The sequence below is a fragment of the Sander lucioperca genome, chromosome 12 (genome assembly GCF_008315115.2).
Source record: "Sander lucioperca isolate FBNREF2018 chromosome 12, SLUC_FBN_1.2, whole genome shotgun sequence".
In the NCBI taxonomy this organism is placed as follows: domain Eukaryota; kingdom Metazoa; phylum Chordata; class Actinopteri; order Perciformes; family Percidae; genus Sander; species Sander lucioperca.
Window position 1 is genome coordinate 9,538,392 of NC_050184.1, and position 24,548 is coordinate 9,562,939.

Sequence of the window (24,548 nt, forward strand, 5' to 3'; positions counted from 1 at the left end):
AAAAAAGTAGCCTACTTTATTGAGATTTCTTATAACCTTACATCATAGCGTGACTGCCACCATGTGGTCAGAACACAGATTACATAATTTAAAATCCAGCTCTGGGACAAAGTAGATTCAAAGTTTAATCAAATTAAACTAAATTTAATTAAACAAGGATCTGGGTGAATCATCCTCTGTTACACCCTTCTTGTAATTGTTTCCCCAGTAATTCATTCATTCATGAAATCCCATACTGGCAGAAATTAAAAACAGAAATGCAGCACATCCTCTCATCATAACCATCTTTAAAAATGCTGGACTGTCATGATATATGACTTATTATTATTATTATTATTATTATTATTATTATTATTATTATTATAATCATCATTATTAATATTTCAGTAATTCAGTAAAGCGGTTTTAAATTATTCCCCTTTCTCCATCATATTACAGAACAGATCAGGAATTTCAATTTTTAAGTAACTGCATATTTTTATTGTGTTAATCAAAAACAATCTGACATGACAATTCACAAAGACCTCTGGGAGTATTACAGTGCACAACGTTAACTTTGGCCTTCAACCTTTCACCTACAGACCGCTCTACGCACACACCACTGTTCCTTTGCCATTATATACAGAGCTCTGCTTTCCCCCAAAACTCACACACACACACACATTTCTCTCTCGCTTACACACACACACACACACACACACACACACACACACACACACACACACACACATACACGCACGAGCCTCTCCTTGTGAGCAATCATACAGGGGTGCGTCACATGGCATGGGATTCAACAGGAGTGTTGATTGGAGGGCTGTGTGAACAACAAAGACTCTAATTGGACACTGTTCAGGAGGAGTTTTTTTTTTTTTGTTTACCATTGGCTGTAATGTCCACAAAAATGTTGAGGATGAGTCCTTTTCAGCAGAACATGAACAATACAGATGTAAATCTACATTTATAAGAAAAAGAAAAATCCACCACAACATATCAGCTTATCTTTGCACATAAATACATAGGAATAATAATAATAATATTCAACATTGTGCTTTCTTTCTCTCGCTCTGTCTCGCCACCGCACCATTGTCAAACGTGTTAGCCACTAACATTGGTCATGCAATTTCAAAAGAGCACAAAACAGCTGGCTTAAGAGAGAGACTTGAGCAAATTTGACATCACTACCAATGTAAATGATCTCTCTCGCCTGCAGACAGGCAGCATCTACATTTAAAACTAATTTTAAAAATATTTTTCCATGTAATTGTTTTTCAGTTAATCCTGGATGTGGTGTCAAAATGCAGTGCCCCTTTACAGGAGTCAGTCAGTTCAGTTTTAAGAGTTACTTACATCTCTATAAAGAAGGTATATAAATAAGGACAAGGATTCCATACATCTAAAATCACTCATAGACCTAGTTTGTGCTGCCTCCTTTTATCAGGGCCTGTGGGAATTAAACCCACCAAAAGCCAAATTTAGCCAATTTCAGTATACTGAAATGCTTTAAAAACAGGATACTTCTGCGAAATTTGTGGCAGCAACACAAATTAGATCATAAATTCATCATAAAGATCATATTCAGATTGCAAAACATAAATGCATGTTTTATCTTACATGGCCAGTTGCTGTCTTTCATGTGGATAGACTATGATATAATAAAGTATGGTACCACAGGTAGGTTTCACATCCGAGCCTTTACACACAATTGACACTAAGGGGGCAGGCTACACACACCATGTTAGCACAGACGATCAACAAACAAGGTTTCTGTACAGATAATACACAGAGATAGATTGGACTAAAGACAGAGAGAAGGAAGACCTTATCGTACTAATTGTCCATTAGGAATAAATGACATCATTAAGCAGCAAAATTCAATGATATTAACGACTGTAACACTACGTTGAGAAGTGATTCCAACAGTGTATGAAGTCAGATGGAACTTGTTTTTTTGCAGATAGTGAAATGCATTGTGGGTAGCACAGAACAGCTTTCTCTGCATTTTGCCGTGCTGACTGAGGAGTCGGCAACTCGCTCATCTCATATTATTTGCATATATCTATTTATCACAAACAACATATGCAAGAACAGTGTAAAAGAGCAAGGAGTAGAATTACCGCTTAGAATACAAAAACAAAATCATAGCTTCACTCATAAATATCATGCTAATATATATATATACTGTACTGTAGCCCAGAAACATGGGTTGTCATACTAGAGTCCACTTCCCTCTTCATCCTCATCGTACTAATGCTTCCCACCCAAACCACCATGTTCATTAATTCTCCTTAATGTTAATGCAAAAAACATTAAACACAGCCAAAAATAAAACCCCATAAATAGCTAATTTTAGTGTGAGGTTTTGGATCATGTCAAAACGCTTCTATATGCAGTTCCGATGCTTATTATAATATTTGTGTATGTTCAAGATCCCACATAACTAACACTTGTTTAGATGTAATCCTGGTCTTATTTGGACTTTTATTTGCTTTTGGAGATTGACTTCTATGTCTGTATACTGTAAACATCTCATCTTTCTATCACATCATGGAATGCCAGTAGTTTTTCCACACCTTATTCTCTAGTGGTTTGGACCAGTAAAGCAATATAATCATATCTTGCAAGATATGACTGCTCTCTAACCGTAGCGCTACATATGTATTGTGTGATTTATTTCGCTGCAACATGTCTCAATGTGTCTACGGAAACCACTAACCACAAAAACTACTATATAATATAACCAGTTTTGCAACATGCAGTTCTGCTCCACAGGCTGCCCCACGCTGCTGGCAATCTCTACATCGTCTGTGACTGCATTTTGTAATAATAATAACGCACAACCATGTGAAAAGTGAGGTTACTGAAAATATGTGCACCGGAAGTTGATCAATGTATCTGTTTCTGTAGGAAAAATGTTTTAACAATGTGTTTATTTGTCTGCATGCTTGTGCAATCGCACATAAAGAGTTAAATGTGTTTCCATTTAGAGATTAAAAAAAGTGCTACACAAGCCTTGGGTTGTTAGGTTTAAATGCATCTGAGCAGAAGGGTGCATTGAGCATGTTATGACACAGGTAGGTGACCATTACTTTCCAGTATATTCCAGTTTCTCCATTCCCTCTCATTATGCGCAGCAATTAAGTTCATCATTTTTCTACATTGTTATGAAATCTTCAGGTAAGAAAAGCAGTGAGGAAAGATCATCCAAAACTTTGGGGCTGTTTTTGTTCTGAGTGGTGTAGTCCAGAGAGTAGGTGTTCATACTGTGAGCCACTATCCACATATAACATGTGTAGCTGGCACGTAGTAGGCAAACATTAATTACCCAACAAAAGATGTGGTAATCCTGTGCGGTGAACCCAACTTCCATATACAGTCAGTGGCAAAGGGAATGACAGTTGATATAAGTTTATCGCCCACAGATAAAGGTGGGTTCACTCCCACGTACCTGCTTGTACACTTGATTATGCTAGTGGAACAGTGTAAAGGGATCGTGCAGAATCAATTTGGACAGTAAGGCAGCACATGCAGGGGCTGGCCAGTGGGACGAGGACTCAGGGATTGGGGTACTATATAGTGGGGGCATCCATAGATAAATATACACAATAGAGGAGGTGCTGTGTGTGTGTGTGTGTGTGTGTGTGTGTGTGTGTGTGTGTGTGTGTGTGTGTGTGTGTGTGTGTGTGTGTGCGTGTGCGTGTGTGTGCGTGTGCGTGCGTGTGTGGGTGGGTGTATTTGTATGTGTGAACACCTCCAGGAGTTCTTGGTCTCTCAGTCTCTCATCATTCCCCTTCTTTCTCCTTGTATCAGTCATTCTTTTACCCCTCCATTTCTTTGTTTACGTTGTTACTCCCCTGCGCTGCGAGGCGCCCGAGGATTCGGTTTCCCGTCGTGGGTCCGGCGGTTTCTCCCCTTCCTTATCTCCTGAAGATGCTTCCACTTCTTGTTAGGTGGGCGTACTGCAGGGCCAAGAGACGGGACGTCCTTCCCCGGAGCAGGAAAGGTCTTATCCCCTTGGTCACTGCCGGCGTTCTTTCGTGCCCAAACTTGCTCACAAATCTGGTCGACGGTGCTCAGGTTAGGGTGGTCCACAAGCTGCATGAAGTCCCGGTACCAAAGCTTTTGATTGGTCATTGGGGGTCCACCTCCACTGCGAGGGTCTAATCGGACAGGGGCGTCGGAGGGGAGATTGGAGACTGAGGAGGATGTTGAAGGTACAACTTCTAAGGTGATGCCTAATAAGGTTTGGGTGAAGCCATGTTCCATGGCGTGGCACTGGTAGATGCCGATATCTCTCTTCAGGACACGACGAATCAGAAGGCCTCTATCTGTCTGGAGTACGCGGTCATCTAGATGCACCTGGAAAACAAAAATAATTTTCATTGAAATGTTAGAGGGGAACTAGCACTGTTGCCAATTTGTCTCATTGTACAAGTGTGTCATCGAGGAAAGCTCCATGTACATGTGTAAAGATGATTCTGACCCTGATTAATGGAAGAGCTAAGAGAACAGAAATTAAGTTGTGGATCTAATAGTGGCTCTAAACAGCACTGCACATACTGCAATGAATGCACAAGTATAAAATAAAGCCCACAATTTATCAACTTGTCAATCAAGAAATTTAGGACCAATTTTAGTCCACTCTATGGCACAACTTCTTTACAGAGCTTTTCAGAACATAATGATTTAAGTGACCTTGCTTAAAAACAATGTAATGTGGGAACAATTATTAAATCTGGATTTTTACCATAATCTAATAAATGTTTATACTAATTGCACGTTGTGAAAGAATGGCTTTCTGACTTCCTGATATACCTACTCCTGTAAAACCTTTTTGTGACTTTGGACAAAGTCTTTGTCAGATATCTTAGTTATAACCTCTCTCAACTCTCTACCATCCCTCTCACCTCTTCCCGTGGGTTTTGTGGATGTTTCTGGAAGGTCCAGGTAACTCTGGCCTGAAGGGATTTGGGAATACACTCCAAGAAAGTGCTGCTTCCCTCAACTCCATACAATTTCCTCTCTGCAACACGGTGCTTATGGTGGTCTGCAGGGGGCAGCAGAGACAAGGACATTATGGGGTCTGCTGTAATTAAGGACATTCGCTCACCACTGACAATCCAGGCCCAAGAAGTGAAAAGGCAAAACAAAAAAGGAGAGGGCAAGACAGGACAGGACAATGCAGAAAGGTCAAGAGAGAAATGGCTAAAAAAAACAACAGGAAAAGATAAAATGATATGTGACAGAAAACATTCATCTGGTAATGCTAATGCTAATAGTAAACCAACGCTTACTTTGAAACAATTTACCTGATCTATGAAGACACAATTATAAAAAAAAAAAAAATAGTTACTAGGTCTTTTTCAGTCTTGAGTAAATGTATTTATACATTGGTATCACAAGAAAAATATGTAATTCACATTAGTTCTTAGCACAATATAGGTGTTATTACAATAGAGTCTCAGTCAACACTGATTAATGAAAGCCTCTGTTGGCTGTTGATGGGAAAGTTCACTACCATCACATGTAATGACAGCGTTCTGTTATGTAGAACATTAGCAAATATTTGATGTGTGACACCAAACAAAGACTCTTTTGGTCCTGGGAGTGCTTAGTCATGCATGTTGCCAATATGAGTGATGAGGTTTAGTAATGACAAAGGATCAGTGTCTATGCCCCAAATCCTAACAGTACATGTGCTGACATTTCTTCAAGATTTACAAAAATATATCCAACATCAAGACCATGATTGGGTCAGAATAAGATCAATATACAGTAAGATCAATTTTGTTTCTAGCCAACAGCACTACACAAATTATTGGGGAAACAATAAAATGACCCCTGATAAGCACTTAGGGGCAATGCCACCACATCAGAGACAATAACTCTGACCTTAATTAGTTTTACACAACCCGGCTTGCATGCCACATGATGTAATCGTATTACTCAGGAGCTCCTAACGTTTGAGTGATTAGCCTTATTTAGTTATGTGGCAGAAAGACAGACAGCGGTAGAATGCTGGTATTGTGGTCTGGGAGGACCGAGGTCACCAGGGGCGAAGGCCGGGTGGAAGAATTTGGGATCTTTTTAGGCACAGGGACAGTGAGATGTCAGATGCCAAAAGTCTATGTGAGTCAGAGCAGTCAGAGTAAAGCTTTGTTCTTATTTATTGAATACACCTCTGCAGCAGTCAGCCTAAAAACTGGTCACAGCTACCAGAGCTTTCATGTTTTCATTTTAACAACCAGACAAAATAATAATATTTGAATAATACCTCCAGAGCACAGGGTGTTGGGGTCTCCGTTCCTCACATCCTGGCGACGGAAACGTCTGTAAAATGAATTTATTAGAATTTACTATAAGATTTTGAATTATGCAAGTATTTACTATACTTGCAGATACAGTAGTTTTCATTGTGTTTCCTGCTCAGCGTAATGAATAGTCATCTGGTTTGTGTCATTAGTGTTTGTATCACAGACCTCTTGGTGTTTGGCAGGTAGCGAGTACAGGATGTTCCATCCCAGGCACAGTATGGGTCTCTGGCCAGGCAGCACTCAGCACAGGCCTTCCCATACACACTGCAGCGGTGAAGTGGAACCTGGGCAATGCCTGTGTCTGAGCCCAGATACAGCTGTTGCTGTAAGGACACAGAGTGGAGGGACAAGTTTTAAAAGAGAGTTTCAGGACTTAAAAACAATCAGTTTGTACTTGTACTTTAATGTGTCTAAATTCTGTTTTCTGTCTGTGACATTTTTTTGCAATTTAAGATGCCTCCTTGTGACATTGCATTATTGATAGTAATAAATCTACTGGGCCCCATCACAGGAGCCATTCTGTAACCCTGACCGCTGCCTTTAACTACTACTCTCACCAAGCAAACAGCAGATTGGCTGCTTTACCCGGCCTTTTATCTACATTGTATCTGCTTTGGCTGAACTGCCGTGGCTGGCGCCCCTGGCTTGATAAGCAGTATAACCTTAATGCCATGGCCCACTCACTAGTCCAGCCATCATCCCTACTTAGCTAGCTCCACTGATCTTACAAGTAGTTACTTGTTATATCAGAAAACTCATATTGCCTTGACCCAAACCCCTCAAGCCGAGGCTGTACCTTCCCTACAACATCCCTATGCCTAAGTGCTGCCTGAGCCTGTAAAACCACCTTCCTTAGGTCCCCTTAGCGATATAGAGACCAATATTCTCAGCAAAAAAAAGGGAACCAAAATGTTAAATTTTTTCGTCCATGATTTTAAGTATTTAAACATCAGCCAATTAACAAATATTGAACTGAAGTGTGAATACCAGATGGTACATAAAATGTATGATTTTTTTGGATGGAACTGGTCTATATAGTGTATACTTAACCTAAGTGTATAACCTGCCACTTTAAAGACAGCAAAGACACACGGAGCCTGTGGCAGGACTTTCAGACTATCACAGACTATAAACCCATGCCACAGATCTGCGACAGCAACATCTCTCTGCTCAACAACTTCAACAGCTTCTTTGCATGGTTTGAAGCACAAAACAATACACGTCCACGGAAGACTCCACCACCCCCCACGATCAGGCTCTGTGTCTGTCTGCTGCCAGCGTGAAGAGGACACTCTCCACTATCAACACCCGCAAGGCAGGAGGCCCAGACAACATCCCTGGTTGTGTGCTGAAGGACTGTGCAGAGGAGCTTAAGGATGTCTTCACAGATATCTTTAACACTTCTCTGAGACAGGCTGTTGTTCCATCATGCTTCAAGGCCACCACCATCATACCCGTGCCAAAGAAACCTACTCCATCCTGTTTTAATGACTACCGCCCTGTGGCACTGACCCCCATCATTATGAAGTGCTTTGAACGGCTAGTCATGTCACTCATCAAATCCACCCTCCCCCCCACACTGGACCCATTCCAGTTTGCATACCGAGCCAAACGGTCCACAGAGGATGCAATCTGCTCTGCCCTACACCCAACCCTCACTCACCTGGACACAAAGGGCTCATATGTAAGAATGCTGTTCATAGACTTCAGTTCAGCATTCAACACCATAATCCCACAACAACTCATCTGCAAACTAGACCAGCTGGGGCTCAACACCTCACTATGCAACTGGCTGCTGGACTTCCTCAGTGAGAGGCCACAAGCAGTAAGAGTCGGCAACAACCCCTCAAGCAGCATCACACTGAGCACAGGGGCCCCCCAAGGCTGTGTGCTCAGTCCCCTGCTCTTCACCCTGCTGACACACGATTGCACACCAACCTACAGCAAAAACCACATGGTGAAGTTTGCGGACGACACAACTCTGGTGGGTCTCATCACCAATAACGATGAGACCAACTACAGCAAGGAGGTCGACCTTCTGACCACATGGTGCAGAGACAACAACCTCCAGCTGAATGTCAGCAAGACCAAGGAGGTTGTTGTTGACTTCCGGAGAGGTCACATCCAACACCCACCACTGACCATCGATGGTGCTGCTGTGGAGATAGTGAGCAGCACCAAATTCCTGGGGGTGCACATCAGTGAGGACCTGGACTCTGACGTTGCTGCTGTTTCTTTTTGTACATAGCATCTTTTTGCACAAAACTCTGGACTCTGAAGTTGCTGCTGTTGCACTGTTGCATTTGCACACCTTTCTGCACTACCAGACCACATCATATAACAATGTTTGCTGCTTGTGTTCTTGTGTTTTTGTCTTGTGATCTTGTCTTTGTGATATTGTTGCCGTTTATTGTTTTATTGTTTTTGTTTTAGTGTTAGGAAAAAAGTCCCTATCTGTTGTGCATTTTTTCTTCTTCACCGTGGAATGGTGAGAAATGAACTTTCGATTCCTCTGCATGTCTAGTATATGTGAAGATATTGACAAATAAAGATGACTTGACTTGACTTGATACTTAGTTTCTGTTACTTTCTTCTTCGTAGGAATGAAAATAATTTATGTTAAAAGGGTAGGTGTAATAAGCTCAGGCTTCAGCCTACAGCTTTTCGGTCCCGTTTGTTTCTTGTATACTTTTTTTGTGTTAGTTTTTTTTTTTTGGAAGTATAAGCAATAATGTCTATTTATTGTTCATTACCAGTGCATTGAATGTTGTAAGTGACAAATGGCGTAAAAAAAATAATAAACTAAACTAAACTAAGTATAAAACAAACATACCCGTTTTGAGGAGATCTGCATGTCAATGATAGATGAGGCATCCTGAAGCGCAGGGGAGATACAGCAAATTAATTACCATGCTACATACAGTATTAAAAACATTTGCATTATTAAAGACATTTTGAGATGCATGAATTGCCATGTATTGTCACTCGATACACATTCAGTACATTTATCTACAGTATATCTACAAGAAATGAGCTTGATTAAAGTTGTCTTACTTTAAAGACCTCCAGCTCTTCCAGTAGAAGCTCCTCCATGTTGTTCCAGCTCTCCTTGGGGACATTGATCACCTTCAGTACTGTCCCTTTATCTGAAATAAGAAACGCAGTCCAATTAAGTCACACATCATAACACATCAATTCATTATTTTCATGTTTGAATATAAAGTTAAGAGTTAGAATTGAATATAAGTCATTCACCTGTGCCTATAAACATGACATCATACTGTCCGTCTGCGGCGCTGACTCTGTCCACAGCAATCTGTGTGAAGCTGTAGTCCACGTTAGTTCTGACGAAGACGGGCCGTCGGCTCATAGGGTAGACAGGGTTATACATCAGAGGATGGTGACGCGCAAACTGGATCACATCATCTGGGAAACCCTTCGTGGACTCAAAACTGCCGAATGTCTTGCTGGGACACTAATGGAGGTAAATAAAGAAATACACAAACACAAATGAGATACAGCCCAAAATAAGTGTTGCAGATGTTCTAATAATCTGCAGTTATTTTGCATTTTTGGTTCCATTGTGGTATACAATTTACTGAACTTCAATGGTTATGCAAAATGCAAGTAAATCTGAAACATTAAAAACAGACTGTAAATACTAATAAAATCATCAAAACCGAAACCATTTCAATGCAAAATATTGTCCTGGCAATGCATGAATATGCACGTTTTGTATTTATAAAAGGGTTTACTCTACCCAAGGATCCACTACCCAGCAATTTAAAGTACTTTAATAATCCAGCCAATCCACTTCTACTGTAAGGGATTTGTTAAAGCTCTGCAGAACAGAACTGATTGAGTGTACACAGAGACTCAAATGTTCCACAATGACTAACACTTTTTTTGATGAGCAAATATGTTTTGTGTTTGCTCTGCATGTAAACTGGTATAGAATGGCTGACTTGACAAAGTCACGGCCCAGCAGGCCATACTGAGGTGATTATGGTGTGAAAGACTTTCATTCAAGATACTAATTTTACTACAATATGCTGTAGCATTAGGCAGATTTCACACTTTTATTGTGTGTGTGTGTGTGTGTGTCTACATGAGATACGGTTTGCTCATAAAGTGAAAAAACTTTTGATCTGGTTTATGCACTTCAAACTCTGAATTTGCTTTCTATGCAGTTTTGCATAATTATCTTGTACACATGATCGGCTTCTTTCAATTTGATTCGTTCCGCTAATTTTACTACCCAGTGAGGTGATGATGGCGTGAGAGAGGGTTTACTGTAGGCCAAATACAATTACTATTCTGCAGTCATACAATAGGGATTGTTCTGCTGTAACAGCTGAAGCTCTGCATAACAAATCCTGCTGACGCTACGCTTGTGTGCTTAGCAGAATGTAAGAGTCCTAATAAGCACATATTGATTGGGAGGACTGTGGAGAGCTTTTGGATGAAATGAGGTCTAATACTGCAAGTGCATGAAGTGCCTTACAGACTTACAGTATATCACAAGGATATTACATGTATTCATATTGATATGACTTTGTATTTTTACAGTTCAGTGCCCCAAATGGAAATATTAGAAACCAGGCAGCAAAGGTATTCAAATCTGTTACTGAAGACCTACATATAAGTACTGTATATACTGTTAATACTGGTATATTACTTGTAATATACCATTACAAGTAAAGTTCTTGCATTAATAATTTGATTTATTATTCAAGAGTTTATTTAAGTGAAAAGAAAATGTTCACTAAAAGCACTTATTATGCAGAATGACTCCATTCAGACTGTAACTGAATTTAATATAGCTATATAGCTATACTATAGCTGTCATATAAATGTAGTGTACTATAGTAAGAGTAGCATGTAAATGAGTTACAAGTTCAACATTTGCTTGTGAAATGTAGAAGCATAAAATGGAAATACCCAGTAAAGTACCTCAGAATTGTACAATAAGTACAGTTCTTCTGTAAATGTACTTTTTTTTTTTACCGGCGTTAGAAACTCTTGACGTTACTTTATGGATGAGTCTTGACAGTTATTGACATACCATTCCTGGGCGTGGATAGGGGACTTTTCCCTGGAAGGGGACCCACTGGTAGTTGGGCCCCTCTTTGTGAGCAAAGGGCCCCAGGAACGCCCTCCGGATGTCATTCATGGAGTAGAGACATACAGCTGAGCCTTTAAATACACTACTGCTGGGGGACAGGGGGAGTTGGGTTAGAGACATCAAAACACAGACATACACACTTGTCCTCTCCTTTCTCTTTCTGTTGGACGCACATGCATACACACACACACACACACACACACACACACACACACACACACACACAATAAGAATGGACTCTGACCTGGAAGTAGAGAAGACAGTGTAGACCAGAGGGTTCTTTCTGTCCCTCGTCTGCAGCAGGAACACATCGCCTGAGGACACACACACACACAGAGTTCAGGTGGTGGTAGGTCAAAGGTTGAGAGAAAGATAAACAAAGCCCTACGGCCATGCCCTATGCCTTTAAAGACACGTTTCACTAATTACTCAGTCAGTCATGACACAAAAGACAATCCACTACAGCTTTGAGCAGTGGTTTGCAAAGATTTAGAAAGATTTAGTCTGATTAAAAAATTCTTTTACACTTGTCAGATTGGGGTCCGCCACAAACAAGATGCATTTCTGACTAATGCATTTCTTAACTAAAATTAAAAAGTAATGTGGTGCAGGTATTTCAGTAGAATATTTTCAACAGGTTCAGATCAACACAATTATTTCTACAGGGAGGTCCTTTCTAAAGATTTAGCCTCAGGTATGGTCAGAAATCTCTTGGTCAAGATAAGAGACTCATTGTCCATATGAGATAATGTGACAGATTTAGCCTAAGGTAGGGTTAGGATTTGGAAAATTCTTCCACTTAGTAGTTCACCTTTCACTGCGTCACGAGATAAGCACAAAGACAGATCATATTATGGCCCAGTGATATGGTCAGAGAGATCAATCATAAACAAAGCTGAAACTGCTGCAGATGCAGTGCAAACCACATTACTGGAGGTTTGGTGTTTCTCTTTGTGAGACGATACATTGTCCTGTGTTGTTTACTTTAGTCAGAAAATAAGCATTTTTTAAGTAGTTCAATGATTCCCCTAAGTCATGGCATTTAAAGTAACATGTATTTAAGTTAAATGGGCTTTCTTTTGGTCTGATTGTCATGGTTTTACTTGTTAAAATAAAGTGCATATTTTGTGCAGTTGACCATTAACAGTGTTGGGAGTAACGCGTTACAAAAGTAATGCAATTACAGTAATGTATTCCTTTTTGCTGTAACGCAGTAATATAACGCATTACTAATTAAATTTCGGTAATATTATACTCGTTACAATCTCAGTAACGCGAGTTACAATGCATTTTAACGCAACATTTAGTGGTGCATTGTTTTTTTTAAGAATTCACCAACACCGCGACACATTTCTTCACAGGAAAAAAAAAAAGCCGTATTATTTTCCTGTCGCTGTATTCAATGGTTGAGATGACTGCAGAGACAAATACATTTGCGAGATGGATATTATTTTCAGGAGTTATTACGCTGCGTTGAAGTGAGCTGTCCTGTTTCTGTTCCCGTGGTCAGAACCAGAGACGGTACGGACACATGTATGTCCCAGCCATAGACTGTATATAAGAATGGACCAACAGATCCCGTTGCTCTGGACGGAGACCAGTGAAGGCCGTTAGAAGCACTTTTCCGGTGACCGCTGAGCGTTACTGCGCAGCCTCCAACTGAGAGAGACGACGTAAATGTGCCGTGAGCAACGTGTCTGAAAGTTGTAAGTCTTCTGGTAGCTGTGCCAAGAGAAATCTCAATCATTCCCAATCTTGCAGAGACGGAGAGCGTAGGTATATGTAAGGAGATAACATAGGCACAGGCTAATTATTGATCACTAAAATGATAGTTAACATTAGTAATTACACTTAAACAGCTAATGTGAGATGAAACTGCCTGCGCGCTTCTCCTGTACTATACGGTAATTCCTCTACTATGCGACAGTAAGTTGCGTGGTTATGACACAATCGTTAGCCTATTTTTACAAAAACGGCTGCTACGGAGCCATAACGTGAGGTACAAGGTAATGGAGCCTTTTATACATTGTCATGTTTCTTTAGAAATAAACAATGGACAAATAGAGTCTTTAAACTCTTCAGATGTAAAGTTATTCTCTGTCAAAGTGACGTCAAAATGAATGGCAGTCAATGGGATGCTAACGGGGGTGATCGCTTTGTAGCATTAAAATGGCGCCATAGGAGGTTCGCGGTCCGAGGAGAAGCTTACCCCCTTGGTCCCAACAGGTGACGGTACGTCAGCGGCTGACAGATATAAACATGTCGGGAATTAATGTTGAGGCTTGCTACACGTAAATATCATTGCATTTTTATCAGCCGTGGAGAGTAACTATGCCTGTAGTGGCATGGCTTCGAATGACGACCAAAAACGCTTGTCTTTTACTGTGACCATTTACTGTTCAATATGTTGCAGTTTTACAAACAAGAAAGTGAACAACTTGAGCCTGACGGACATGTTGCTTCTCAGTAAGCTAGCAAGAGTAGGCTACACAACAGACAACTTCCGTGTAGCCTACTTCAAAATAAAAGCACTGCTGTGACGGTTCGCAGTAAAACTAAATTACTGTTAAATAAGGTTGTGTAGGCTACCTTTTCACAAATCAGCTGTAAATCAAGTACTGTAAATAATGTTAATAGTGAGTTTTAATCACACTATAATTGAACATTTCCTTTAGAGTGTTTTAACCTAAACAACATGAATTTCTTATTGAAGTGCTATAAACAAACATTTTACAACAATGCCATACTTTTCATTTTCTCCTACTTGCCTATTATACGTTTTACTTATCTATTTTGTATAGCTTTAGTTACTTTGCATATTTATATTAATTATACAAAATATGAATAATCTATGATGTATTAAAGTGGATAAAGAGGAGACTTTATTGATCTGGTGGTGAAATTCACAAGCTAGCTGCCAAATCAAACCTCCCCTGTTATTTTGGTGAAAGTAACTCAAAAGTAATGCAAAAGTAGTGTAACGCATTACAATTCAGAGACAGTAATATTGTAATATAACTAATTACTCTCAAATGACAGTAACTAGTAATCTATAATGTATTACATTTTGGAAGTAACTTGCCCAACACTGACCATTAGTGTACTAAGCCCGTCAATCTTTGATTGTCGTCATAAAATAAATAAATGGATTGATTTCAGACAAAGCTCGCGGAAGAGCTGCTAACATTAGCCTGCACTCTGATACACAGTAGTAGCATATTTCACACAGTGGGGGAAATACTACACAGTGCATGTACTAGTCATTAATGGGGCTTTTTTTAAACATAACCTGTAGCCCCACAAAATGTAGTTGGCCAAGGAACGCTTGGTTAGCTTAAGCTAGTTATTCAGACATGCTTAAATTGGAAGCTTATGTTAAAGAAGACAAATACACTGTCTAATCCATTCCTAGCATAAAATAAAAAGACCAAAAGGCTAAAACAAGACACTACCATATTTAAAGTATTGCTCTATGATACTCAGCATGTGGACAAATTTTGAGCTTGACAGGCCTGCCCTGCCTATCAAGGTTGCTAAGCTATGATTAGATAATTGCTTGAGGAGGGGTTTAGCAAAGGGCCTATATGAAGCCATATATTACTGAATTGAATACATAAAGTACAGATAGGTTTTATCTCTTGGTTGTGAATATTTACAGTATGAGTACAATGCTCGGGTGAACTGGCACCAGATGTTTGTGGAACAATCCGAGTGAGTTTAGAGTGAAGTTGTCTTCTTTATTATAAAAATATTTCCTCTACCCACAATCCATGCTCCCCCTCCCCCCTTCCTGATGCTGTCTAATGAAAACATTGCCTTTTGTGATATGTAGACTCACAGAGACAAGCCTGCAACTTACTATGAGCCCACAGCAACAACACTGGCTTCCGAACCGATCAGGCCAGAATCTATTACTCACTCATGCATTCTTCAAGTCTGCAGGAATGTGGGGCTAAATGGTAATCTACAATTGAGGTCATAAATCCTGGATAATTTATTATGCTTTCCTCGACTTTCTTTCCCTTTGCACTTACAGAGTGTGCTTTCAACGGTTAAAGCACGGTTGGAAAATCAGCCTAAATTTTAACTCTTTGTTTTGCTTTTTCTAACCTCTGAAAAATGGTATTATACTGCACACCAGTGATGGAGTACTCGAGTCCTGGACTCAGACTCAGACTTGAGTCTCTATTCTCTGGACTCAAGTCCGACTCGAGAATCTATTCTCTGGACTTGTGACTGAGGACTCGAGACTCGACTCGGACTCGAGGATATATAAAATCGGACGTTGGATGAAGTTTCTGACTTTATAAGTTTTAAAAATATGATATAACATGTTACACTTTTCCTGTTTCGGGCTCCAAGACTGGCCGGGAAGCAGCTGGGGAGACGTTCCATCCAGGGCTGATGTTCTTTTGGGGGTAACACCCTTAACTTCACCAACCGTATTAACAAAAGATGAAGCCACTATGTCTTGAGAAGCTTATTGTTTATTGTTAACTGTTAACTGACTTTACATCGTCTTTGGGATCTTTTTTTCTCTCGCTTTTTCCTCACAGCCACACATACGCTTCTCAGTCGGACACCGCTACAGCTCGCTCTCCTTGCTTGACAACACACTCACTGACGTCACTCACTTAACGCTGCATTCTCGCTCTTACTTTCACTACTCTCGTAACAAAGCAATTGATATTGATATATGCAACTGTAGTGCATGATTCGTGGGCTCCCTACTACATGTTCAGATTTGGAAAATGCAGAGAGATGCGCCCCGGATCGTGAAGTTCGCCTACACAGATTTTACATCCAATGCTGGAAAGAGCAGCGCTAAATTTTGTTTGGAAAAAAGTCATTAAATAAACGCCCTTTGCAATCGTGACAGTGGTGTCATTTTTGTTTAATGTAGACCCTCTTTTATTCATATATCAGCTCTTTAAAGGTGCCAGAGTGGAGAAATGTAGGCAGTGTTGGAATTCAACACAGACTCAACATTGACGACTCGACTTGGACTCAAACACTCTGGGGACTCGAGACTCGACTCGGACTTGACAGTTGGTGTCTTGACTACAACACTACTGCACACTGCACATGTGTTGGATGAATAACGTCGAAAATGGGGACATAAAAAAGAAAACTAGACCAGTTGAGCCACTTTGTTATTGGAGTTGATTGACTTCAGTATCATGGAGGGCCTTCACTTCAAACACCAATAACTATCACATCATGCTTCTTCAATGTGATTTTAGGCATAATTGATACAGTTGATACAGTACAGAATCTCTGTCTGCAGAGTGAACTTACGCAGCTCATCAAAGTATGTGTCGCTGCCGTCGGCTCCTGGCACCGAGCAGATAAGACGGGTCTTGAGGAATGTCGTCCACTTGTTCACCAGACTTCGCTGACCGCCCATGTCATTCTGATTTAAGACAAAACAGCATATAACGTTTAAAAAGTGTGAATAAAGACAGTAAGAGCAGTGTTATACATTGGGCACCAGCCTCTTATCACCACTTTACCAACTGTAATTCTTTTGACAGAATCTCATTTTGTTGCAGAATCTGTCAACTATCCAGGCTGAGTTTGCCTGATCCGGACTAGTTTTACTACACCCACTGTAGTGGCAAGATTCTTTGCCGCTATTTGCAGGATGTAAAGGTTTCTGACTCATGTAGACCACCATGTCCAACTTCAACATGCAAAGCTATCCCAAGAACGAGGCTTGTAGACAGTGAAAACGGTTTATTCCATGGATGTGATCAAAAAAGAACATTAACAAAAAGTGCTGGAATATCCAAAAACTGACCTTAAAATTGACATTCCTATAAGCAAAAATACAGTCTACAATCAGCGATCTACAATCAGCGATCTACAATCAGCGATCTACAATCAGCGATCTACAATCAGCGGTCAGAACAATTGTTGCTCTACATCCTGCTCTGTTGAAGCCTAACCTACACTAACTTCACTTAGAAAAACCAACTCAAAACTGTCCAATAGCAGGACAGACTAGTGGAGAGTGAGTTTTAATAGGGCAAACACACACATCAAAGCACATTTTACAACATTCCCTGAATTCTAATGTATATTGGACTACATATTTTTATTTTCATAAACACTATTTACTTTTGCAGTGAAAATAAAATACCAAAAAATATTAACAATACAACATGGCTCTTACACCCACTTTAATTAAAACGATGAACAAATCTCTCACCCTGCAGAGCTGTCCGATGCGGGAGTAGGTGGACTTTCCCAGCCCCTGAGCCTCAACCGCCGTTTCGCGGAAGAAGAAAAATACCTTGTCATCATCCTGGTTTTCACTTTCTGGGACCCAAAAGGAACCAACAAACTTTGGTTCTGGTGGACAGAAACAAAGTTGTCTTAAACAAGTTGTGAGTGTTGTTTATTAACACAACCAGATTACCAGGTACCAGATAAGTTAGTTATAAAGTGAAAGAAACTAAAAACATATTGATACCTAAACTGACACATAAACACAGAAACAAACACAAACAGACCATTGAGCCAGCGCGAGTCATGCTGTTCAGTGCGGATGGAGGGGCGTTTCCCCAGGCTTCTAAAGATGGTGAAGTCCCGTCCCATTAAGTCTGTGGCCACACCTGCATATAGCTCATCACCTAGGAAACAGAATTAATCAATAACTCCCTGATTGGACATGTGACCTTTACTGATGATTAGGTCTATACCATCCACCAAAATTAGCTTGTATATAGCTTGACAATAACATATTTCAAACCAGTGTAAGTACAATCCTGTAGTTAAGGGATAACCAGCTCATATTAATTTGGATAAGTTTAGTTACCGACGAGTACAGATGCAGCATTGTGGCGAGGATCATACGGACTCTTCCCTTTCCCGTCCTCCACCTGAGAGGGGTCAATCCTGAACACATGGTCCTGATGGAGAAAGAGGACAGGGAGAAATTGATTTAAAAAGTGATCACACATACACTATGTTTTCTTTTCTCAAAACCATACAGTCAAACCGGGAACTTGAGCTAAGCATGATGGATTTGTCTGCACTCTTTGCCATCATTTACCTTTTCTACAGCGTCTGTATCAGACTCCAGCTTGCTTGAGTCAAGTGCTAAGCTTTCCAAGCATGAGCAACTGCTGGATATCGGATGTCAACATTCATCTCTTAATACACATAAATCTTGTGTTTTGATGCGCTTTCCTGCAGTTTGTTCGGATTATGTTCTCACTTATAATGAACAGGTTGGCAGAGGACTGAGGTTTGCTGTGCGCGTGCGTGTGTGTGTGTGTGTGTGTGTGTGTGTGTGTGTGTGTGTGTGTGTGTGTGCGCACGTGAGTGTGTCTGTGTGTTTGTCTGAGTTTAAATAACTGTTTGCAGGTGAGAGAAAACTAAGTTTAATATCCTCAGTGTAACTGCACCATGACTCGTAATTGACTTATAAAGTATAATTATAAAATTGATTCAGGCAAAACCATAGACTGTATCTAGTCTATGGGCAAAACAACTGGTGTTTGAGATAGTGTCTCTGTACTAGATCATGATGCACTTAAACAAGGAAAAATAAAGAAGGGAATACTACAGTCCAGCAGTTTGTGTTGTTTTGTGTATTCCTCACCTCCATCCTGTGTCCCACCTCCACAAAGGCACAGGTAGGGTGGAAGGCCCCGGTTCCACAGGCGTACAGGTGGGTGCGGTTATAGTGGTGCACAATCTTCACATAGTTCACACAGTCGGACTGAAAGACACACACATAAACACAGTTTCAGTTTACCTATTAATAGAAATTTGAAGGGTATAGTCTTTACAAATAAAAATAATCGATTTGGATCTTTCTTTTTTCCCTACATGCATGATGTGAATGCTACTTCAAAGCAATATACACCTGCAGGGATAAAATTCTGGTAAAAACTGATTTTATTTACATGTATTGGTCTAAAAGATATGATTATCAGTTAAAAAGAAGATTGGTTAAAAAGAAGATTGGTCTAAAGATATTGGTGTGATTTGGCTTTAAATAATCTTATTTGCTTGTACAACGTCCCTTCTGGTCACTAAAACCCCAAAAATACCACTGATGTGACCTCAGTTAGCTGCTGCCCAGTATAAAAGTGTAAAAACAAGTTAACATGACAACACAAGAGAAAAATACCCGTAAATCCAAGACAGAAGGATAAAACGTGGACTACCTCTCTCTCTTTTGGTTTAGTGCTGGACATTCCTCACATAGCTCCTCTCACCCTTTCTGCCTGTGACAACACTGTCGAGTCCCCAGCTCCGCCTCCAACACCCTGTTGTGACAGCCTTTGTGTCTACAATGTGTGTCTACTAAGGGTAAAATGGTCATATGAACCGCCATGTCAATGCACACAAATAATAAGCGCCTGGAACTTTGAACTACTCAATATACAGTATATGTTGCTGGCTAACTTACACAGTATGTATTTCATATAACACACAGACATGTTCTGCATTGCAGTGGGTGTGAAACACTGTGTTTCAGTTATCTTCTACTTTTTTCTAATGTTTTCCAGTTCAGTTTAGTGGAAAATGTTTATTTCACACCTCTGAGTAGTTGTGTATCGTGCTTGACATTTGTTTGACACATTTTATGGCATATGTTTTATGCCAGCTTAGTTAAAACATTTACATCAGTAAATCTCAGTTAGGTGAAAGAACAACTGAACCATACAGAGCATAAGACCAAATACACTATGAAGAACTTCCTTTTAAAGTAATAGTTAGACAATATGGTAAATACAATATAAGCTAATATAAGAAATAAGCTACAGCCAGCAGCCGATTAGCTTGGCTAAGAAATAGTCCGGTACATAACCGGACTATTTACCCACTAAAACAACAATGTGTAAGTTTTTGTATGAATTAAACAAAAGAGATATAACATGCTAGTTAATGAGCTTCAGAGGTGCTGGTGGGTAGATTGGGTTACTTGTAGAGCCAGGCTAACTGTTTCCTCCTGCTTCCAGTCTTTATGCTAAGCTAAGCTAGCCAGCTGGTGGCTGTAGCATTTAGTGTGCAGTTATGAGAGTGGTATGGATCTTCCGATCTAACTCTAAGAATGCAAACAAACATAAACGTAAGTGTATTCCCCAAAAATGTAAAACCTTTTTTCTTTTAACAGCATACTTGCTTGACGTTTGAATTTACTGTTTGCTTCTTGTCTTTATAAGCATCATCTCACTTTTTAAGTTCAAGTTACAGTAAGCTGGATCTCAGGAGACAGCCAGAGGAAAGATTTACTGTACACTAACAGACTGGATGGCACACATTCTTTTTTTCTGGCCAGAGTCCTTATCTTAACACCAAGCTTTAAAGTGATTGGCCCATTTAAGTGAAGAGAACATTACCATGATGATTATCAGTGGTCTTCCGCCCCAGGGCTATGTAATACATGATGAGCTAATATGGTGCTGTCAAATGTCTGTGTTCTCATTACAATTACTTTTGTAGTCTACTACATAAGACCTTGCTGTCTTTACACACTACTGTAAACAAACATACCAGCTCTCACATCTAAATCTCTCCGTTTCTCTCCTGTCTACTTTTCCCCAGACAGGCCACTGTAACATCTGTCTGTTGATCAAGTTACGGACACTGTTGGACCCCAGGGGGCCACTGGATTAGAGGTTCATAAAGGCATGAATCTGAGCATCAATGAACAATTGCCCTGTGTGCAAAGCCTGCAGATTCTTCCTAATTTAATTTGGTAATATTCATGTTTTTATTTTGACATCATTTAAAGTATGTTTGTGCCTAAATGTACAGGTCACTATATGGCTTTGTTATTAATCTTCCAGTTGTGTCTAAGATGGTAGAACTATTTTGGCTTCTCTACATCTTTTGTGTTTCAAATTTCCTTTAAGATAAATATTGATTAATGAATAGATGAATGAAGGTATATAGTATAGTTATAGTTCTATTTCTCTCTCCATCTCTCTATCATATACAACTTTACTCTCTTCTTTGATCAAATGTCTTTCTTTATAAGTCTGTTCTGTCTTTCAGCCTAACCCAAGGGTGACAGGTAGGCCAGGTTGTGAAAGCAGCAACAAGCGGAATTGTGGCTCATTAGGCCTGATAAACACACACACACACACACACACACACACCTCAGTGGTTTACAAAGGCCTGCTTTTCAACCTTTGAAAACCACTAGGGGGTTAGATGGAGTTGTTGGAGTGTGATTTCATACATACTTCCGTGTGTGTGTGTATGTGTGTGTACATGTGAAGGTGTTCAACCAATCGACAGGCCCATTAAGCTGTTAACAAACAGGAGACCTCTGTTTCCTGTGAAAGAAAGGGGCACACACACTTCACTTTTACCTCCACCCTCTGGCTGACATGCACATTTTACACAATGAATGAACATACACACACTTAAACTCACACCTCACCAACTTCCGAACACCCATATTCTTCCGATAAAACATACTCGTGCTAAGTTTTTTCCCATTATTACCAGTGCTTGTATCTGAAGCAAAATCTCATCCTACTCAATCTAACTCCCATTGAATTTTAAGCAGTGTGTGTGTGTGTGTGTGTGTGTGTGTGTGTGTGTGCGTGCGTGCGTGTGTGAGTGTGAGGGCAGAGGAAGGTGAAGGAGTCAGCGGACCGGTAGTAAGACAAAGTCAATTCTTTGATGTGACAAAAGAGAGAGAAAGAGCAGGAAAAGAAAAGGTAAGAAGACAGAAGACGCTTGAAAGACCTTGAAAAGATCAGAAAGGAAGGAGGAGACCAGGGGAGGTGAATTATGCCAGCCATCACATTTCCTCAGTGTGTGTGTGTGTGTGTGTGTGTGTGTGTGTGTGTGTGTGTGTGTGTGTGTGTGTGTGTGTGTGTTTGTGGGGGGGGGGTTGTTAAATTAAAGGGTTCACTGGCTAACCTTTGACCTACCACTGACTCATTAGTTGAAAAAGTGAGCAAAACGCAGGCTGTGACCTCACTGCGGCCTGAGCGTTAGGTCTTGCCTTCATGTCTTATAAAGCTCTATTGTTCCTCAGTGGAAGTCTTTGTTTCTTTTTCTCTCTTCATCATTTCCCTTCTAGAAATGATTAACTCGATCTATCTATTTATAATTTAAGCCATTATCTGTCCTTCTGCTATTTCTCTCCATCTGTGTCCGTCTCACATTAACTAGGTTTTCATTCAATTATAAAGTCCAAAGGAAAGTACAATTTACTCAATATTGCAATGATTTCTCATGCAACTTAAAAGTAAAAAAAAATGGATATCAAACATATTAGCATCCAATCATGTTATATTGTCATTAGTTCTATTGTCATGTGTATATTATTTATTATAATCTTTAGACAGCTAATATGACTAAATCTTTAAGAAGAACCTTCCTCATTTTTTACCATTTATCTGGCACTGACATTTTTCACCCAATTGAAACTCACATTTTAAGCTATTTTATTGCATCATTATAAAAATTAATATAGAAACAGAGCTAACTTAATAAAGTTAATGGCTGAGAGCCTTTGACTGAACACAGAATGATGGTGCACAGTATACTAGAAGACCATTAGATACACAACAGAGCACAGTGTAATATCCCAGGAATGCCTTTGATTGCTTCTGCTGAACAGGACAATGTAGTGTTGACATTTGTCTGACATATTTTTCCTTCAACAGAATGATTCCTGGATGCTGATCTTCTACGTACAAACCGTACAGCTGTAATAATATCACTAAGGAACCCATCAAGGCAGAGCAGGATTTCCTTTTTTCAATTACTTGGATGGAAACACGTGTTTCAGTTCCTGTGTTTTCAGTAACTGTGTGTAAAGTGAATACCCACACAGTGATGATACACCAATCTACTCAGTAATTTTAAACAGTGACAGTCAAATGATGCTTGGTGGTTTTCAGGAGCATGCTGCTTCAAGACACCTGCTAAAGGTCCTAATACTTAGATGACTAAATATAGGTATTTTGTTAGTGCCTTCCAAAACGACCAATGTGAGTATTTGCAGATCCGACTCGATACTAGAGGCTTAAATCTATGGATGGCAATGTTGGTTGGTTGATATCTCAGCAACTATTGGATGGATTGCCATGACATTTTCTATGGACAGCCATGATCCCCAGTGGAAAATTCTTTTGTGATCCCCTCACTTTTCTGTGCAACCATGAGATTAACATTTTTGGTTTTGAGGGAAATGTCTCAAAAACTATTGGATAGATTATCATAGAATTTGGTAAGAACATTCACGTCCTACTCAGAATGAATTGTTTGGCGATCCCTCAACATTTCATTTAGTGCTATCATCCTGTCAACACTTTTATTTGTCAAATACTACTAACTCTAACCCTAAATCACTGAATTACCTGCAAACCTGATACACAGTATATTCCCATCAGCCTCAGCTGTATTTCGTGTTAAGTGCCAAATAGCAAATGTTAGCATGCTAAGATAATAAACTAAGATGGTGGACATGGTAAACATTATACCTGCTAAACATGAGTGTGTTAGAATTGTCACCGTGAGCATATCAACATGCTGCCATTAGCATGCTGACATTAGCATTTAAGCAACGCTGTGCCTAAATACAGCATCACAGAGCCGCTAGCATGACTACAGAGCTTTAGTCCTGTTTTCAAGATAGGCAACAAATAGTATTCAGTTTTAAACAGCCTCAGCAGGAGACAACTGTAGCCTTGACAATCGTACCTCAGCAAGGCTTCAGTACGCAACAATCGTTGCCTTGGCAGGCGACAATTTGTGACTCCGGAGGCTACAATTGTTGCCTGCTGAGGCACAATTTTTGTAATATGGATGGTAGACTACATTTCTGACATGTTTTCTGAGGCGTTTATGGTCCACTTGGCTTTTTCCACTTTTCAAATGCTTGAACAAATGAACAATGCTGACAGGTTCATTATATGCAGGGCCTTCTGTGGTCAAGAAAAGACTATTTGCAGGTCAAGAAAACGTAAGCATTAGTTAATTTAAGCCATTCAAACAAATGACCAATGCTGGTGTTTTCGTGGTGAGGACATTCACAGTCAACCTCACTCAACCTCTTTTTCCACAATGTCCCAGTCGGTCAATGGATTTTAACTGGTAATCTTCTTTTAACTGGTGTTAACATGACA

General features: G+C 40.0%; 1 protein-coding gene across 2 annotated transcripts in view; it reads right to left on the reverse strand.

The window, feature by feature from the left end:
- Positions 1–456: 456 nt before the first annotated feature.
- The window catches only part of sema3b (sema domain, immunoglobulin domain (Ig), short basic domain, secreted, (semaphorin) 3B), an 87,786-nt gene continuing 63,694 nt past the window's right edge, over positions 457–24,548 (reverse strand). Inside the window, exons 5-20 of one of the 2 annotated variants that reach the window (XM_036008054.1) lie at positions 19,046–19,165; positions 18,257–18,350; positions 17,952–18,071; positions 17,648–17,790; positions 16,735–16,849; positions 11,681–11,750; positions 11,377–11,521; positions 9,567–9,786; positions 9,366–9,457; positions 9,145–9,186; positions 6,477–6,634; positions 6,272–6,327; positions 4,905–5,044; positions 3,731–4,356; positions 712–3,662; positions 457–666 (exon numbers count right to left, since the gene is read on the reverse strand). In XM_036008054.1, the coding sequence (XP_035863947.1) occupies positions 3,844–4,356; positions 4,905–5,044; positions 6,272–6,327; positions 6,477–6,634; positions 9,145–9,186; positions 9,366–9,457; positions 9,567–9,786; positions 11,377–11,521; positions 11,681–11,750; positions 16,735–16,849; positions 17,648–17,790; positions 17,952–18,071; positions 18,257–18,350; positions 19,046–19,165 (2,028 nt within the window). In that variant the 3' untranslated portion in view covers positions 457–666; positions 712–3,662; positions 3,731–3,843. Of the gene's footprint in view, positions 3,663–3,730; positions 4,357–4,904; positions 5,045–6,271; positions 6,328–6,476; positions 6,635–9,144; positions 9,187–9,365; positions 9,458–9,566; positions 9,787–11,376; positions 11,522–11,680; positions 11,751–16,734; positions 16,850–17,647; positions 17,791–17,951; positions 18,072–18,256; positions 18,351–19,045; positions 19,166–24,548 lie in introns of both variants that reach the window. The other variant, XM_036008053.1, reaches the window with a different exon arrangement.